Source organism: Poeciliopsis prolifica, unplaced genomic scaffold (genome assembly GCF_027474105.1).
Source record: "Poeciliopsis prolifica strain line A6 unplaced genomic scaffold, Auburn_PproV2 SCAFFOLD008, whole genome shotgun sequence".
Taxonomy (NCBI): Eukaryota; Metazoa; Chordata; class Actinopteri; order Cyprinodontiformes; family Poeciliidae; genus Poeciliopsis; species Poeciliopsis prolifica.
Genome location: NW_026562383.1, coordinates 8,094,984 through 8,112,534, shown reverse-complemented (window position 1 = coordinate 8,112,534; position 17,551 = coordinate 8,094,984). Strand labels below are relative to the sequence as shown.

Sequence of the window (17,551 nt, the reverse complement as noted above, 5' to 3'; positions counted from 1 at the left end):
AATTAACAAAATTATTGGGGGGTTTTTTGGTGGAAAACAGAAAAACATAGGTTAGCAGATGACATTGGTATAAGACAGATCCACAATGTATTGATTTTTTATATTTTTTTTAGTTAGTTTTTGTCATTTCGCCTGCTTGATTTGCTTTTCAGAAGAAGCCGGCCCATAATTGTGGTTCTCATTACTCCCAATATGATATGAACATTGATAATACATCTATAATATATTTTTTGCAAGTCATGTATATACAATATGAAGCTATTTATATGTAAAAATGTTGCAATAAAAGATTAAAAACATAAGATCTGCATCAACCACCTATGCTTGCGGGTCGGTGGGGCCGCCCAAAATCCTGCAGAGGGCCACAATGCCCCTGCAGGTTGACCAATTCTGAAACATTTGAGTTTTATGGCAGCAAAGTGATCAATATGTTTGCGGCGGCTCTTGTTGCAGACATACCTTAGGCCAGAAAGAGAAGGCGTAGGCGCGGTCCTGCAGGGCGTGCAGCACAGACGTTTCCTGCAGGTCGTCGGGACAGAACTCGTCCCGGGTCTCGTCCCGTACGGACGTGCTCAGAGAAGCGATGCTCTCCTCGTCAAAGTTCTTCTGCCCCGCGCTCACTGTGAGGAGAGAAACAAAGTCACATTCTGAAGCCTTCATTTAAAAAAAGATCTTTTAAATTGTTATCAAGGGATCCAAACTCATTTTATTCTCTTTTCTTGGAGCTGATGCTCATTAAGGCACTGACGAGTCACAAGGGGAAACACCAGAAATAGGCCTGTAGCTGGGTGTTGGGGTCAGAAGAAAGATGGGGCGGCGGGGGGAACAAAAAGCAGCAAAATAAAAACAAATAAAGGACGTTGAAATACCTTCAGCCTGCGAGGACTTCTCCGATTTGTCATCTTCATCCAGCCTCTCCTCCTCCTCTTCCTCTGGGCTTTTCTCAGTTTCGGCAGACTTTGGAGATTTAAGACATTCAGAAGTCTCCTTCTCGTCGCCGTCTTCCTCCTCTGCAGTCTTGGGGTCATGTTGTGCTTCAGCAGAGGATTCTGGGAGCTCAGCGCCAACGTCTTTCTCGTTGCTTAGGTGATGTTCAGGACTTGTGCTGCTCTTCTCTTCTGTCATGTCATGATCTTGGTCATTTGTCGTCTGGCTTCCTGGTTTCGCTTCATCGTCGTCTTTCTCAACCTTTGGCAAAACGTCTTCAGCTTTGACCTCCATGGGTGAAGCGGCTGCCTCTTCTTTCCCTTCATCAGCATCGTCCTGGTTTCCCTTTTGCTCCAGGGGTTCAGTCTTCACACATGGAATGTTGCTGGAATCTTCCTCCTCTGTTTCCATTTTTACCTCCACTTCTGTTTTCTCGTCTTCCATCTTTACAGCCTTCCCTTCTTCCTCCTCTTTCGCTGCGTCCTCGGCCATTTTGGCAGCGGCTGCGGCACTCTCCAGCTCTGCAGCCGTCAGAAGTGGCGCAGCGGGCGCTTCTGCGACCCCCATCCCGATTTTGCCGAGTTCTCCAAGAGCGCCGATGCCGACGGCGCCAGAGCCTCGCTGACCGGTGAAGCGCTGGTGGGCCTCCAGGAAGCCCAAGGTGGGGTCGTTGAGGATGTGATAATCCGTACGGCTGACGCCGTGCTTCGAGGCCCCCAGGAGGAGGTCGCGGTCGTGGCGCCCGCACTCCCACCACTCGGGCAGGTCCGGAGACGGCTGGCAGAGCTTGAGGCGCTCGGACAGCAGCGGGTGAGGGAGGACCTGCTCTCGGATGCGGCGCAGCAGCTCGATGCGGTACAGGGTGCGAGAGGCGCGCTCCTCGGTGATCGGGTCGATGATCAGGGTCGGGTCTGGGAGTTCTGAGAGAGAAAAAAATTAAATTAAAAATTACAAGCTGAGCTTAAGAGAGACAAACAATAAAATCAAAAGGAAAATGATGCAATGATTTCAACATATTTTACAAATATATCTGAAATTTCAAAGGGAATTTATAAACAGTCACCCTGAGTCAAAACTTAGCAGAATCAAATTTAGTCTTTAAACTTTTTATGTCTTTAGATTAATGCTTTCTGTCCATTATTGTGCATTAAAACTAGGGCTGGGACTTTGCCGAGTTAATTTTGATTATTACACGTATTTTTACACATTAAAATTTCTTTGTCACAAGTAGTTATGTTTTTCCAGGGGAAACCTTCGTATTTTCTCGTTTCTGATACACCTGTAAGTCTGATGCAGAAGCGACATCAGCGTCCACAACCCACATTTCTGAAGTTTTTTTTTTTATCTGTTACTCAATGAAATACTGATTGAATAACAGATTAAAAACAATAAATATCTTTGTTGTTCATGTACATGAAAGCAATTAATTTCGCTCAATTACAAAACCTGCAGTTTACTAAAAATAAAGTCCCACCACTAATAAAAACACCTCAATTTCAGTCAGATTGAGTGGAGAGTTTGATCAACAATATACAAAACTTGCCATGGATTCTCATTTGGGTTTAGATCTAGACTTTGACCATTCTAACACAATAATCTGTTTTCATCTAAAAGCTTCTATTGCCATGTAACGAGTGTCGTTCTGCTGGAAGCTCAAGTCGTTAGCAGCCTCCAACAGGTTTTCCTCCAGGATTTTCCTGGACTTAAACCATGCATCTTCCTATTAACTATGACCCGCTTCCCTGTCTCTGCAGAAGAAAAGCATCCCGACAGCACAACGCTGCCAACAGTGTTTCACCTTGAGGACCGTGTGTTCATGGTGACGAGAAAGGCGGCACAAGGCATCCGGCATGTTGTCCAGAAAGGTTAATTTTTTAATTCGTTCTCCTTGTACGGTCTTTGACGTGACTTTAGTGGTTTTCTTCTTGCCACTCTTCCATAAAGGTCAGAAATGCGAACAACACACCATGGTAGGTGGACGGTTATGTTGAGGTGGGTTAGCGGTTGTGTTATGCCGTTTTCCATTTTTGAATAATGAAATTAATGTCTTAACTTTTACTCATTTACACACCAGTCGACTGTTTTTGCTACTTCTGAAGACCGAAAATGGCTCACACTAATTTTTTTCAAGGGATATCAAAGCAAACAAGTCTAACACAACTGCACGGCACAGATGTTTGAGATAAACCCAACTTTTCAGCTGCAGTGTGAGAAAAGAGTAAATCACTTCTGTATTTTGTGTCACAAAGATTTTCCCCAGAAAACTTGCCAGGCCTGGTGGTTGGGACACTTGGCAGTCATTCATCCAGCGGCCCGCTGTGTTTGTGGGTTAAAAAATGTTTTAAGTTGACAGAAAATTTGAAAATATGACTTATAATCATGTTACTAAAAGATTGGAAGATTAATATCAGAACACCAACCATAAAGTCTTTAAAAAAATCCAAATATATAAAAAAAAAGACCTTAAAAAGATGAGCAATGATAAGCCTGGTGGGGACACAAGTAAAGCCTGGTGGCCCACCAGGCCTTCTTTACACTGAGGGAATCTCTGCATTACGATCAGTAAAACTTTCACAGCTTGTTTCTTTTACCTGTCTCGGTCTTGACCTGCATCCTGCATACCCGTTTGCACATGGCAATGAACGAGTAGTAATATTTCTCCAAGCTCTCATCTGTTTTTTTGTCCAGCCGGGCAAACGCTCTGAACTGGGTCCAATCAAACTTTTGACGCTGCGTATCAAACACGACTCCAAAGGTGGACACAACGCGGTAGAAGTCCGCTTCCTCACGACGCGTCCACCTGAAAAAAGATAAAAACATAAGGTGTTAATAAGATCAGATTCATTTTAAAACTCTATGCAGTGTATCTGTTGAACACAACAGTACCTTTGTCTCCTCTCTCTATAATACAGGGATCCATCAGACATCATGGTGTTGGCCGTCATCACTGGAGAAGCCTCTGGCAGAAACTGACCACCTTTGGCGAAATAAGCGCTTCCTTTAGCCAAATATGGGCTTCCGTCTGTCATGAACACCCCTGTGCCATCCTGGATGTACGTGGTAGGGACTCCCGTTTTAGGAACCATGGGGATGGAAGGCAGGAACTCCCTGCGTCGTCGTCGTCGACCGTCGGGTCTGTTGAGTGCCTCCTGACGGAGCTGCTCTCTGCGGTTGGAGCGCTGGTAGGCCGTGATCAGACGGCGAAGCCTGGCCGTCAGGGCCGAGGCCGCCGGCCAATACAGTCGCTCGCTGGAGCCAGAAGCTCCGCCCACAGACGGTACGTTTTGGCCGTTCTCACCTGATTTAACTGCGAGGGAAGGAATAAAAGTTGATGTATTTAAACTGTTTTCATAAAATCCCCTGATATGCATCTGCTGGATACAGACAGCTAATAAAACACGGATATTTTATGTCTGCTTGTATTTTGTTCCAGGTTTGATGGATCTGGCTCCTGTTTGAACAGCTTAGTCCAGTAACCGTAACAAACTGGGACATATGGGACACATAAAGTGACATTTGTGAGCTGTTAAAAAAATAGCTAACATTTGCAGGTTTAATGATGTGTTTTGTTGAAAAATGCTGAATCGTTCTTCTGCCAGTTGTTTAGTACTCTGAGGTAATTTATTACAAATTAATGTTTTTTTTTATATATTTGGTTCTATTAATTAATATTAATTTCTTACAGAAAGACTTTAAAGTTTTTATTTAGGATGAATCAATATCTGGATGCAGAAGCTGATGGCTAGTCTATAAAATCCCTAAAGTTAGGAACCGTTTTAGAATTAGTGCCCATTTCTGTTTTAAGCACATTAACCGTTTTATTTAACATTTTCAGTGACATATATAAACCAGGCAAACTAATAAAAACAATTACATAGACATGCAACAGTCACACTTGTCGCCTTGTAAAGGAAAACATTGTTTTTAGTCTAGATGGCAGCGTTGGTCTCTGGGACCAACTCATATAAACTTAAGATGTCAAAACAGTCGTTTACTGCAGGTAAGATATTGACTACTCGTCACCTTTTACCAGAACCTAACCTCAAAAATCCTAAACCACCTCTACAAGTGATGAGTCGGAACACATAAAGCAAATCCTTAACATTTTATCAAACCTTTGGTCAGTATTATTGTTTTCTCATCATGATTTTCACTGGTATAAATTACCTTCAGTCTCGCCTTCAACTGCATCATCTTTGTCATCCAGGGGAGAGTTGGTGAAATCGTCCAGATCATCTTTAAATGGCATACGTATCGGTTTATACTCTGGATCCTCGTCCTCACTAAAGATGTAGGGAAATAACCAAGAAATTAACTTAAAATTTAAACAAGGAGTTGGTCTAATGACAAGATAACATTCATGTCATGGGTGGGCGATATGAACTTAAAAGTTTATAGCAACATTTTGTGGTATTATTTATTGCTTCTTTTTTAGATAACTGTTAAATACTGCTCTCTGGAAAAACAAACAGTTTTGCAATATACTTCTTAAGAACACCAGTCACATAAAAAAGGGTGACCTGCTCACAGAAACTGCATTTAATTACATTTTCACATTTATTGACATTCGCATTGAACAAACAATGGAGAAAACACTACAATGCCGGCAAACAATAATTGGAATTTATTGTACTAACAATAAATCTAAATTCTTAGAAATTCATCACAATAAATGCCCACCCATAATTAACTTTTTTTACTGCATAGGAGAAAACATCAGACGCTAGTACAGTACAAAGTGTCAGGTTCAATCTATGCAAAAAAACAAAACAAACAAACAAACAAAAAAACTCAAAAATAAGCACTAAAGCTTTGGTGAGAGCAGGGCTGCCTTTTGGTCAGCTGTCTTACCCCTCAATGCCATCTGCCATCATGTCAGAGCCCCTCTGTTCAGCAGCGATCGCTTTGGCGTCCGGCATGCCCACTCGCTCCAAGAAGCACAGGGCAGGATCGGCACGCATGGAGTTGTACTTCTCATAGCCTGAAGAGATGAGAGTGGGGGGAAATGATGATATATATATATATGAATGCCAGGAACACAGGTCGGAAGGTGTGTGAGAAGCTGTGGTCTGGATGCCGGTTCACTTCAGAGAAACTAAAAAGGTTCATTTTAACTGAGGCTGAAGGCAAACTCTCGGGAGGATGGGTGGAAATAAGTTGTGCTTTCCAGCTTAAGTGTTCAACAGACGGAGAGCTGTGCAGGCAAACGCATGCACACACAGCGTCCATATTAAATGAAGGAGCAGACAAAAACAGCAGCAGAAGGGCAGACCCCGGGAGCCAGCTGCTGACAATACACAGCCTGCGTGCATGCGCTTGTGCACACACTCGCCTCTGGCCTGCAGTTGCGCGCACCGATCCAAGTGAGCCTGCAGGTGCTTATTTGTGTCAGAGAGAGGAGAGGGAGGGAGAGAGGGAATGAGCAGGAAGAGGAGTAAAGTGTGTGTGTGTGTGTTATGGAGTCCTGTGAAAGTGAGCTACTGAGTGTGATAAACTCTGCGTGTTCGTCCGTTAGGAGCGTTCAGGCAGAAAAGATTGGAACGTGCAGATCCTACTGAGACGCATCAGGAAGTACAGGAGAGGGAGAGAGAAGGAGAGAGAGAAAAAAGAAGCGGAAGGAATGAGAGCAAAATGTGAAGGAGGAAAGAGAAGGAGGGAGAGGACAGGAGGAGGAGGAGCTCAGGAAAACAGCCACGCCATCTCTTTAACCTTTCATTCATCTCTCTCTCCGCTTCTCTCTCTCCATCAAATTTCCATTAGGAAGATGTAAGGCAGCGCTCCTAACCGTCGCTCCGTCTCACTCTTGCAGCTCCGCGCCCGCAGCCAAACGTTAATCATCGGGGCCTTTATAGGCCATCACTCTTCTGTATGTGTGTGCTGAGCGTTGTTTGGTGTCTGCGCACAAAGCTGGGTGAGTATGCGTGTGTTAGTCCCCCTGAAGGGCCTCCCTAGTGAATAAGGATTATGATTAACTACGGGTGAGGCCTTTTGTGTTGCGCTGTGTGTGCTTGTGCGTGTGTATGTGTCCTAATTGAATCATAGAAGGCGGCAATGATGGAAAAATTATGACAATTATTCCAAATTAATATGAATGAGAGCCTCTATATAAAGCAAATCAACTCTCCACGCATTAACCGGGTCCACACCCATTGGTCGGTAATAGTTTAACACAACATTTTCAGATATTTCCAATAATAAAAACCTGAAGGAAAAGAATTTGATAGTGAAATGCTGAGGTAAACTTTGTTTATAAGTCGACACCTGTAACTGTGTGTGTTTTGTGCAGCCAGCGGTGAAAACTACCATCAATCACCCTCCCAACTGCACTCCGAGCCTGCCAGCTGCGTACCGCCGTCCCCATGGCAACACCAATCAACTGGTGGCAGGACAAGCGGGTGGTATGAGCGCTCGCCCGGTGTGTGTAGCTGCTTGCGTGATGCTTACTCTGCTGGAAGCCACTGGAGTGTCTGAGTGTGCGTGAAGGTGTTGACATTATCCAAGCGTGCAGTTGTGCATGTGTGTGTGCATGTGTGTGTGTGTGTGTGTGTCCGTTACCGTGTTTGAAGACGCCGATGAGCAGGGACTTGTCAGCCTCCGTGTCCCACCAGTCAGCTGGGACCTCAGCGTGGAACGGCTGAGGGATCCAAATATCCAACACGCTGAGGAACAGAGACGACAGCACGTTATTAAGCTGAGCTATTAGTGGGTCCTTCAGTATGAAACCAGTTTAGCATATTCATCCAGAAAAGGAAACGTCTGAAAACAACACACTTTTATGGGAGTGACGCATTAAAAGTTGATACAATTCACACAAAAAAACAAACTGTCCTTATATACCAGAATACCCAATATGTAGGATGATATATTAAAAAAAACAATTAGTTTTATTACTACTGATATTACATGTTTGCTATTTTTTTCACTTTCAAAATTGGTCTGTTATGGTAAAAGGAAAATAAAAATAAAATTTTTTAACCATCTTAGTCCTCATGTAGCAGTTCATAAAGAAAAAAAATGGAAAATTCTACAATCTGAGTTACCAGGCTGAAGCTTTACAAAAACCAGGAGCTGCTATCAAATCTTTTAATGACTCAATTTTGAACCCATTTAAAAAGTTCACAATTATCTTAAAAAGTCTGTTTTTAAGAAGCTTAAGCCCCTCACGCTGCATTTCCTTTTCGTGTAAACACAACTGCAATATCAAGCTAAAATGTAACTCTATAAAGGGAAATACTAATGTTCTTCCAGTCACTTCAAAACTCAGCTTTGGTTTAGAAATGGCATCAAATAACATAATAAAATAAACAAAAAAACGTCTAAAGTACATATTCTTTACTGCAGCTATTGCTACAAATTTTGTTACATCATTCCCAACTTCAAAATAGGACATTTCAAATTCTGAGAAAATGAAGGAAACACATTTTCAAAGATATCCAAGCAACCGTGCAGAGTTTTTGTTATCACATAAAACATTTGAAAAAGGTCACATTTTGTTGATAGTTTTAAAATGCCAGACAAGATGGTGGAAAATGACTTTTTCTTTTCCTAAGTGGTGCTCGTTATAAGAACCACTGCTCTATGAGTCCAATCAAGACCATCTGGTTTTGACCATGCACGCAATTAAACTTTTTATTTTTTTTATGCTTAAACATAGAATAATTGCACAAATATTCTCCATTGAGGGAAGTGAATTGTATATCCAGCCATTTCTGGAGAGAAAGGGTACGAAACACAATAGGAGCAGAAAGACTGAGGGTGACAGGAGGAGAGAAGAAACCAGGGAAACGGTCCCTTATCTCTGCAAACAGCAGCATGCCTGGCCTTGGCAAAACACACACCAAACGTGAGCGCGCCAAGACTGGCATGCTAAATCCCCCTGGCATATGTTGGCACGATGGCACCCCGTATGCTCTTGTCTGGCATGCGCTGACAAACGCACACACATTCGGGTCTGTCACAGTAGCCATTGAGCGTGGAGGAAGGGAGAGGGGGGAAGAAAAAAAAAAAAAAAAAAAAAAAAAGGAGGTGGGAGAGGAACAACTTTGAGTGCACATGCTCCCCATTATAAATGCATTCACATCTGGGTGGCGGGGCAAAAGGGGGATGGGAGATGAGACTAAAGAGCACTGCTGGAAGAAAGAAGTGGACAGATGGCGAGGAAAATGTAAAGTGAGGAAAAGACGGATAAAGCAGGGGAGGGGTCGTCAGGAGGAGGTGAAGGAAGCAGCTCCTCTAACATTTACATCTGGATCGTTGCACTGCAGCGCTTGCTGCCATATTGGAACAAAAAAAAAAAAACCTTCTAAATAGGTCAAATGGTGATAAAAAGCTTATTTTTTTCCAGATAAAGTGTGTTTGTGTCATCAGAATAGACAGCCTTCTGCCAAAGAGGCCAGTAGCACACACTAAAATATACTTTAGTAATAATTCATCACTTGTTCTTAAAAATATCCGCTTCTCGACTTCGTGGCATGATGAATGTGAGCTACAGAGCCTCTCCATTAGCTTTTAAACTGCCTTTTGAATTCTAGGAAAATTCCTCTGCAGCAGCAGCATGATGTCTTTTTTTCAGTCAGGTACCATCAGGTTGTCATTCCACACACCAGGTGAGGAACGACGTGGACGCAAAGGATGGTTATAATACTATAATAACACCTTTTAGGTAATTTACGGCTTCAAAACTGGTAGTTCAGGTTATGCTCAACTCTTCTGTGAAGTGAAAGAAAGCTGACATGAGGAGTTCACCAACCTGGAGTCGGCTCCTTCCAGAATGCGCTCGGCCTGGTCACCGATGACTTCCTGTCGCAGATAATACAACATCCGGACTCTCAGCAGAACCCTAAAAAATGGAGCGAGAGAAAGAAAAAATGACTTAAAAAGTATCTTTTTTCCAGAGTCATTAGCTGAGCCAAGCTGTTGGCTTGTGACAATTTCACAGTTAATTATCTTGTATTTAATTTAGCAAAGTGAATTAATTATGTGGGGTTCCAGGCAATTTCCAGAGTTTGAACTGCTTTTTATCCTAGTAAAAACACGAACATAAAAGTTTTCTGTGTTTAAGGCAGAGCTTTCCAACAATGAAGCCATAAATATCACAAACGGATGGATTTGATAAGGAGGCAGAATGACACAACTGGGTTTGAAAAAACAATGCTACGCTTTATTTTCCCCATTTCTAACTAAAATATACCAAATATTCTTTTTTCCCCCCAAAATGTCCAGACAGCAGATTAACCATATTGATGTTTTTAACAAGTGTAAAGTGTATTTATGTGTAAGACTGCATGACAACAAAGAAAAAAGTGCAAACATGTAAAAAACTACAAAGGGAATCCATTATTTCTCTTTGTCGCTAGTCAGATAAATTACTGTAAATTTGAACCCTATACAAAGTATGATATATTCCAGTGAAACAGGTTGTGGTGAACAACTAGAAAAATAGATTCTATATACTAAACATCATTCAGGTGCATCAGAGTAAAGGGGGCTGAATGCATGTCAGGCATAATTTTATTTGTAAAAACTGCAGAAAATTTCCACTTCACAGTCATGCACTAGTTTGCGTTGGCCCCCAACATTTCACCTCCTGACAAGCTACACTATAGTTTGTGGCGGTTATGTGACAGAGGTATCCCACTGGTGGCGACTGGAATACTTTTGCAAGGTACTGAAATTTTACAGCGCCCAGTTATGTGATAATTATGTTTTGACGTTTCAACTCTCGGATGGAGAATCTGACACACTTCCTTCTGCACATCAGTGTTCTGCTACTGTCATCAAATGAATCGGCCTTTCTCTCTCGCCGTCTCCCTCTCTGGACACAAATTACAGATGTTTCAGCATCGCAGATCGCTCCGAGCATTTCCTCCGGAAAAGAGAAATGAATCACTCCAGGCAGCCGGCAGCTAGAGTCAGATATGATCTCGTGACACTGGGAACACAGCTCGCTATCTGGGAGATTTGCTTCACTGTAAACATTTGTCACCAGATTTGTCACCAGCAAGAAGCGGTGTTGGGAGCAAAAGACAAGAGGGGCAGAGGCGGAGGCTGAGAGGATGGAGCGGTGCTGGAAGGAAGGGAACAGAAAGTTTGGAGAGGAGCTAAAGAGGAGGGGGTGATGAAGACAGGCCTTTGCACCTCATTCTCCGTGCGTTTGTGTGTGTGTGTGTGTGCGTGCATCAATGGCATAACAAGTTGCAGAGTGTGTGTGTGTATGTTGGCAGGCTGTGTGTGCTCATCCATCAATGTGCCAGGCCTGATTAGCCACACAACGCTGTGCTCCAGCCTAGCAGATGGCACCACATAATCACCCCCAAGTGTGTGTATGTGTGTGTCTGTGTTTGTGAACGTCTTTTACCCACTTCCAACAGGTCTGCCTGCCTAGCACCTGGGCTGGCACCCAGCCAGACATACAACTACACACACACACAGAAACTTCCCTGTCAAGAACGGGAAAAAAAATGAAAGAAAAAAGAAAAAAAGAATATCTTGGAACTGAATTTGGAGGGCAAAGAAGCATATCTCCCTGACAACAGGGGAAAATCTGACCACAGAAGTGTATGTGTGTATGTAAGCCTTTTTATTTTTTATTTTTTTAAGTTTTAGATCTACACACTGAAACCAAAACATCTGCCGCCTAAATCCTTGCTGCATTTATGAAGCACATTTATTCTCCATCAACTGGCTGCCGGATTGGCTTTTAAAATAGTTTGAAATAATATTCTGTAAGCCGATATTTAATGAAGGCTTACTTGTTACAGTGATGTTTCAAGTGCCTCTTGTAGCTGTCCTCCTGCAGTAAATGGTCAGGGTTGCAGGTAACCAGCCAATCAGCTCGTGGCGTCTGAGGGGGAGGGGTAGTCATCTTGCCCTTCTTCCCCTTCCTGCCCCTGGGAACGGGGGTAGAGAGACCTGGGAAAGGTTCAGAAGCAGCCAGTGAGCCAAATTTTTATTTATGAGAACTTTTCTGTTATTTTTTTATGATAAAAACTTTTATTAGCACATATTTTCAGATTTATTTTTGAATCTGGATAATAATAATAATAAAAAAAAGGATCATAAAAAACAGTCCTAACTGATGTGCAACAGTATGCAAAGTGTTGGCAGTAAAAAAAAAGGTCGATATTTTTAATGTCTTCTTTTAACATCAATGTTTTAATTCTAACTTTATACTGCTGGTTCGGATCATCTTCCTTTCAAAGAACTGATTGCTATAGAAAACGTTTCACTTTGCTGTTTAAGTCCAATAAAAACCCAGTGCTACATGTTGAGACCGGCAGGATTGTGCATCTTACCAGAGTGATTGGTCAGCGTCCTGGTGGTGCCATCTTCACTTGGAGTGATCAGGTCCCAGATGAAGCTCTTGATGTTCTCGTCCCCGCGGTAATGCAGCAGGCAGTAGGCCAGGAGAGCCCTGCAGATCGTCTCCACGTCCGCCTCCTTCAGGGGACGCTTGAAGCGGCCGTGAGCGAGGATGTCACTCCACCTACCCCAACTAAAGAGACGCATGGGAAGACGAACTGCCAGTGAGTCAAAGTTGCAAGAACTGGCAATAAATTATTATCGCAAACTAAGGATACGCTGCGCTATAAATCAGAATAACTTACTGGCTCCTGGATGAATATTTCAGATAAACAGGAAGAAATGTAATTTTTCTTCCAAAATGCTGGGATCTAGTGGAAGTCAACATGACCCTCATCCATCATGAATATTTACAAGCATCCATCTGATTTGCTCTACATCCGCTCGTCTCTCTCTCTCAGCCCAGCCTTCTATCACTGCTTGAATCCCACACCACGCATTTTACCAGTCTGCTGACTTAACCACTACTGGCAGCCCAACTAGTCCCACCCAAACATCCCTCTGAGTGTGTTTTCATGGATCACGGCCCATCTCCCCCCACTAACTAAAGACCCACTGGCTGTCGTGGATTTCCTCCCGTTTTCTTCTTTCATATTTCTTTTTACTGCTGCTTCTCAATATTCACTGAAGCATGTGAGTCTGTCGTTTTCTAGAAAATGGAGGGGGAGGCCAAAGAGAGGAGGAATATATATATATGAAAAAAAACAACAAAAAAAAACATGGCTGAACGGAGATGACGGGCCTACTCAGACAGTGTGTTTTTGTGTCCTACAGCCCCGGGCCACAAGACTAGACTGTAACAATAACAATGCTGATGTCTCCCTAGCATCACTGTTCGTTCTTTTACACACACACCAAGCAAGTGAGCCATGAAAATGGAAGGCCTCACCAGATAATTAGAATCTGCAGTAAGTATGTCAGCTCGGCTGCGTGTAGGACACTGATGCTACATGCTGGATGAGTTTTAGTTCAGATGATTTTGTCACAATAAGATTGATCATTTTATTGTTTTTAAATCAACATCCGTATGCGCAACGTCTTAATCTGTTTCGCTGCGATTTCTGGTAGGCGTCATGCATTCCCCTGCTGCATAACAATAATATATTTAACAGTTGAATGGACTGCAACTACTTTTAATCTCCAATTCCTGGTGTGCAGCTTTCCACTGTACTCAGAGCATAATGGCAAAGAAGGAGAAAATGTCGGGGAAATGTGGGTTAATTCTAATTTACATCATCACTGTAATCACATATTTTCCTAAAATCAAGCAGCACTGATCTAATCTAAATACACCCAGACATGTCTCGGAAGAAATTGTAAACTTTTTTGGGAGATTTCTGAAAACCACAAGGGGAAAATAGATATGCACAGGGAAATTTGGGGGGACTTCTCTGTAAAAGGTGGAGGTGTGAGAGAATAAACCTATGTAAATACCTCGCCCATATTGTGTGAGTCACTAGACTATGTTAGATCACAGGGGAGCCAATAAAATTGTGCATATTTCTATAAAGAGGTATAAAAAAAGCCTCAACTTTGATCAATATTGTACTGCAACCTTTGTTTTACAATGAAAAACCCTTTTAAGTCAACCTTTAATTTGGACTCATTTATTCAGTTGGTTAAAAGAAAGTAATGATTGCTCACATAAAATTCCCTGGGGTACAATTACTGGAACCTGAAATAATAAATGCAGCAATATTTTATTAACATTTGACTTTTTTAGGTTGATCACTGCTTCTAAGAACTTATATATTTGTGGCCATTATTAATGAGATGACGCAGACGCCTCTTCTTTTACCCAATGGCCACAAGGCTGAACGACTGCCCATATTTACCTTGCTGCCTCCTAGCGATCGGGAAGGCAAGAAGAAATTATGGAAGAAGCGAGACTATTCAAAAGGTAAAAGTGGAAATGAATTATCAACGATTAAAATCGCTGAAATAAAAAGACACGCTTTTCTAAAAACTTTTTTAACAAGTGTATCAGTAAATGTAGCCAGCACTTTTTAAAATCGGTTTCTTATAGTTTCCCCTTGTTTAGAAAACAGGAGTTGGGTCCAGTTTTTAGGCCTCAGAACCAAAACATTTTTAAAAAGTGACTGACCCGTAGACGAGCAGGTTCTTCTCCACCCTGAAGCACTCGGACCGGGGGTATCCCTGGGTTTTGTCTTGAGGCCGTCGTTGTTTGGAAGACGGCTTGCTGGGTTCGTCGTCGTCGCTCTCCAGCTCGGAGAACTCGAGCATTTCGTCCTCTTTCACGCTGCTGTAGTGCCGCGTCTGCTTCCTCACTCTGGGCGTATCGATCACCAGAGTGTTCTGCACATGAAATCAGGACATATGTTCTTATTCTGCCACCATCTTGTTCTAGAAAAGACTCTGGGTTTTATTTCAGACGGACTAAAATTCCAACCACAACATTATGCAGAGCACCTTCTGTTGCACCCCTCTGAAATGACCCAGTTGTAAGTTCCTTGTACGTCCCGACTGGCATAACTATTGTAAATCCTGCAAAAACATGGCATCTTCAGCCCTGAATCTGATTAATTGGATATTTGGCTCTGCTCTTCATTGCTGATATCGGGGAAATTTGCCGTCGAGCTCAAACATAAACTGGCAGTAATTATGTTGTCTAATGAATTACATTTTTGTTCAATTAATTAGATTTTTCACTCCCTAGCAGCCCCATTAATATGTGCAAACAGGGCCGTAGTTAGTCCCACAATTATCACAGAGCTGCAGTCATTTCCATTTTAACGTCACACAATAAGAAATCCCCCAGGGAATGGCCTGGATTCACGCTCGCAGAGGTGGATTAAGTGTTTCAGTGGAGGGCCCTCAACAAGAGAAGTGAGAAATACACAGAGAAAAAAGAAAAGCAGAAAACGATATAAAGCAGGAATATAAAGACTCTGGTTAGCAGAACGTGCAAGCCAGCGTGGAAGAAAGTAGCGGAGGCCTTGTTTCTGTGTGTGCCTGTGTGAGCACAAGCCTAAGTGATATCTCTGTAGCCTCAAGGCATCTGCGCTCTGTTAAGTGGAGCTAAGCAGCTTACTCTCCCTCGCTCGCTCAAACACACACACGAGAGCAGGGAAACATGGGTAATTAAGGAAGAGCGGAGATTCCCAACTGTCAATATTAATCTCCCTCTTCCTCTCTCTGTGTGTGCTTCCCTCCTGTCCTGGCTGTCTCCTGTTCCCAGGCCATCTCACACACACACACACACGCACACACACACATCATCCTCGTGTGTAGTGAGAACGCGCAAAATTTACCAACGTGACCACGCTTTATCGTATCATTTATGTGTTGGTTTTATGAGGAGTTGGGGGGGAAAAAAATACCGTATTTGTGATTCCAGCAGCGTATCGATATACCAGTTTAATATCAATGTTTTTAAAATGATTTACAGGCTTTAAGGAGGGAAAAAAAAACTATAAAGAACTATGAACTATAAAGCAGTAATATCTAGTCTACAACTGCCAGTCAGCATTAGTACTTTTAGTTGATCTTTTCTCTAATTGAACGTAAATGTTGTAAGCGGTGCTGCCATCTTCCCAGATCCCTCTTGAAAAGAGATTCTAGTTCTCAACGAGTTTCATGATCCAGTTAAATATCGGTTTTTGATATTATTATTATTAATACATTTAATTAGTGAAACATTTTAACCAAAAGGTAGAAAAACTTTCCTCCAAACTGCTGTGTTTACCAGGAGTTTCTTGGTGGCAGGGAAACTTTGCTTATCACTCTGACATACAACAAAGAATCTGATTCATGCTTAATTGAGTATAAAGCTATAAAATTGTTTTAAAGGTTTCAAAGGCCAACCCAGTGAGAAGTAAACAAGATAAACAGGCATACAGACACCATGTAAGGTTTGATTAAAATTACAGAAACAAAAATAAAAAATATGAGCAGCTGAAGTTATTGCACACAGTGAAGCAATCAGAAAGAAAAAAAATTTTTCTTTATTATTTTTTTTTTATTACTAGTGATTACATCTGATATACAACTATGTCTACTCCTAAATAAATGTTTCATAAAGACTGATTAATGCTGTATGTTGATATGCAGAATTTGTCGAAAAGACAAAATTTATTAGTTTAATTTTAGTCATATGGCGTCTACCTTCTTATTGCTTTAACAAAATTATAATTTCAACTAGATAAACATCTGTATATAAACTATAGTCTATATGATTAAATTTTAAATCAAGTTTGCAATTGAAACAAATAGTTTCTCTTTAAGTAGCACTCAGGACAGACCTGGAGGCTATTTTTGATTATTTCCAGCTTGATGTAAAATTTGATAAACTTCAAAAGGCTTTAATTTTGTTTATTTTGTTCATAGTGGATGTAGCATATTAACCACATATTTCATAATTAAGGTGTACAAAATTATCATTTTTGGATGTATTACATATAAAAATTCTCAGAAAAAAATACCTATTTGTTAAAGAAAATAAATTATTCAATAGAGAAAGGTAGCTCAGTAGGATTTTTACTTCTGCAGCTACAATAAGCCAACATTGCTCATTACAAATGCAGTCGTCTATAATATGTATTATTTTTATTTGACAAAGCAAATGTTAGGCTAAACTCCAGCTTAAAATAGTCATTTGGATCAGTGAAGCTCTTTTACTATCCATTCTGACAGCTAATGGTTCATTTAAACTCCCAAATCTGTCTCTTTTTAGAGAAAAGTGTAGTTGCCTTCTTCCAGCTGACCAGCAGTGCACAGCAGCAGCAGTGCACAGCAGCAGGTGGTTGGATTGGAGAAAATCCTCCAATCCTTCCCCAGAATTTCTCTAGAATCTAACGACAAAGATTTTGACACAGGAACGTGTCGTACCCGGCCGTTGATGGCGTCCATGTCCAGCTCTGCTTTCTTGGCCCATTTCTGCCAGAAGTCTGGATCCTCCAGAGAAATGTCTGTTCGGTTTCCTGTTGCAACGAAACTGGCCTGCAGGCAGATGAAAACATGTTTGTGTAATTATGACATACTCGGCTTCGCACACAGGGAGAACAGGCGCCGTGTGAGAGGAAGCAAAAAAACAAATTAAAGGAATTTCACCTTAGCAAACGTGGAGCCTTTGCCCTCCGACTCGATAGTGATGGTGTGGGTTCGTCTCTGGAGGATCTGGTCGATGTCTTCCTCGCAGAATTTCGAGCCTTCGTCTTCTTCGTCCATCAAAGCGCCATAAGCGCCTTTTCTCAGTAGGTCTTCAATCTCTTTCTTAGACAACTGCTGGACCTGGAGAAGGAGT

At 41.9% G+C, this 17,551-nt stretch overlaps 1 protein-coding gene across 1 annotated transcript in view; it reads right to left on the bottom strand.

Annotated features, from left to right (window-relative positions):
• chd7 (chromodomain helicase DNA binding protein 7) overlaps positions 1–17,551 on the bottom strand; it is an 84,484-nt gene that overhangs the window by 6,359 nt on the left and 60,574 nt on the right. Inside the window, exons 21-33 of the mRNA XM_055032572.1 lie at positions 17,359–17,538; positions 17,137–17,247; positions 14,393–14,604; positions 12,222–12,421; positions 11,679–11,838; positions 9,677–9,766; positions 7,483–7,586; positions 5,779–5,908; positions 5,095–5,210; positions 3,814–4,234; positions 3,519–3,727; positions 870–1,847; positions 460–620 (exon numbers count right to left, since the gene is read on the bottom strand). Coding sequence (XP_054888547.1) covers positions 460–620; positions 870–1,847; positions 3,519–3,727; positions 3,814–4,234; positions 5,095–5,210; positions 5,779–5,908; positions 7,483–7,586; positions 9,677–9,766; positions 11,679–11,838; positions 12,222–12,421; positions 14,393–14,604; positions 17,137–17,247; positions 17,359–17,538 — 3,072 coding nt within the window. The remainder of the gene's footprint in view (positions 1–459; positions 621–869; positions 1,848–3,518; positions 3,728–3,813; positions 4,235–5,094; positions 5,211–5,778; positions 5,909–7,482; positions 7,587–9,676; positions 9,767–11,678; positions 11,839–12,221; positions 12,422–14,392; positions 14,605–17,136; positions 17,248–17,358; positions 17,539–17,551) is intronic.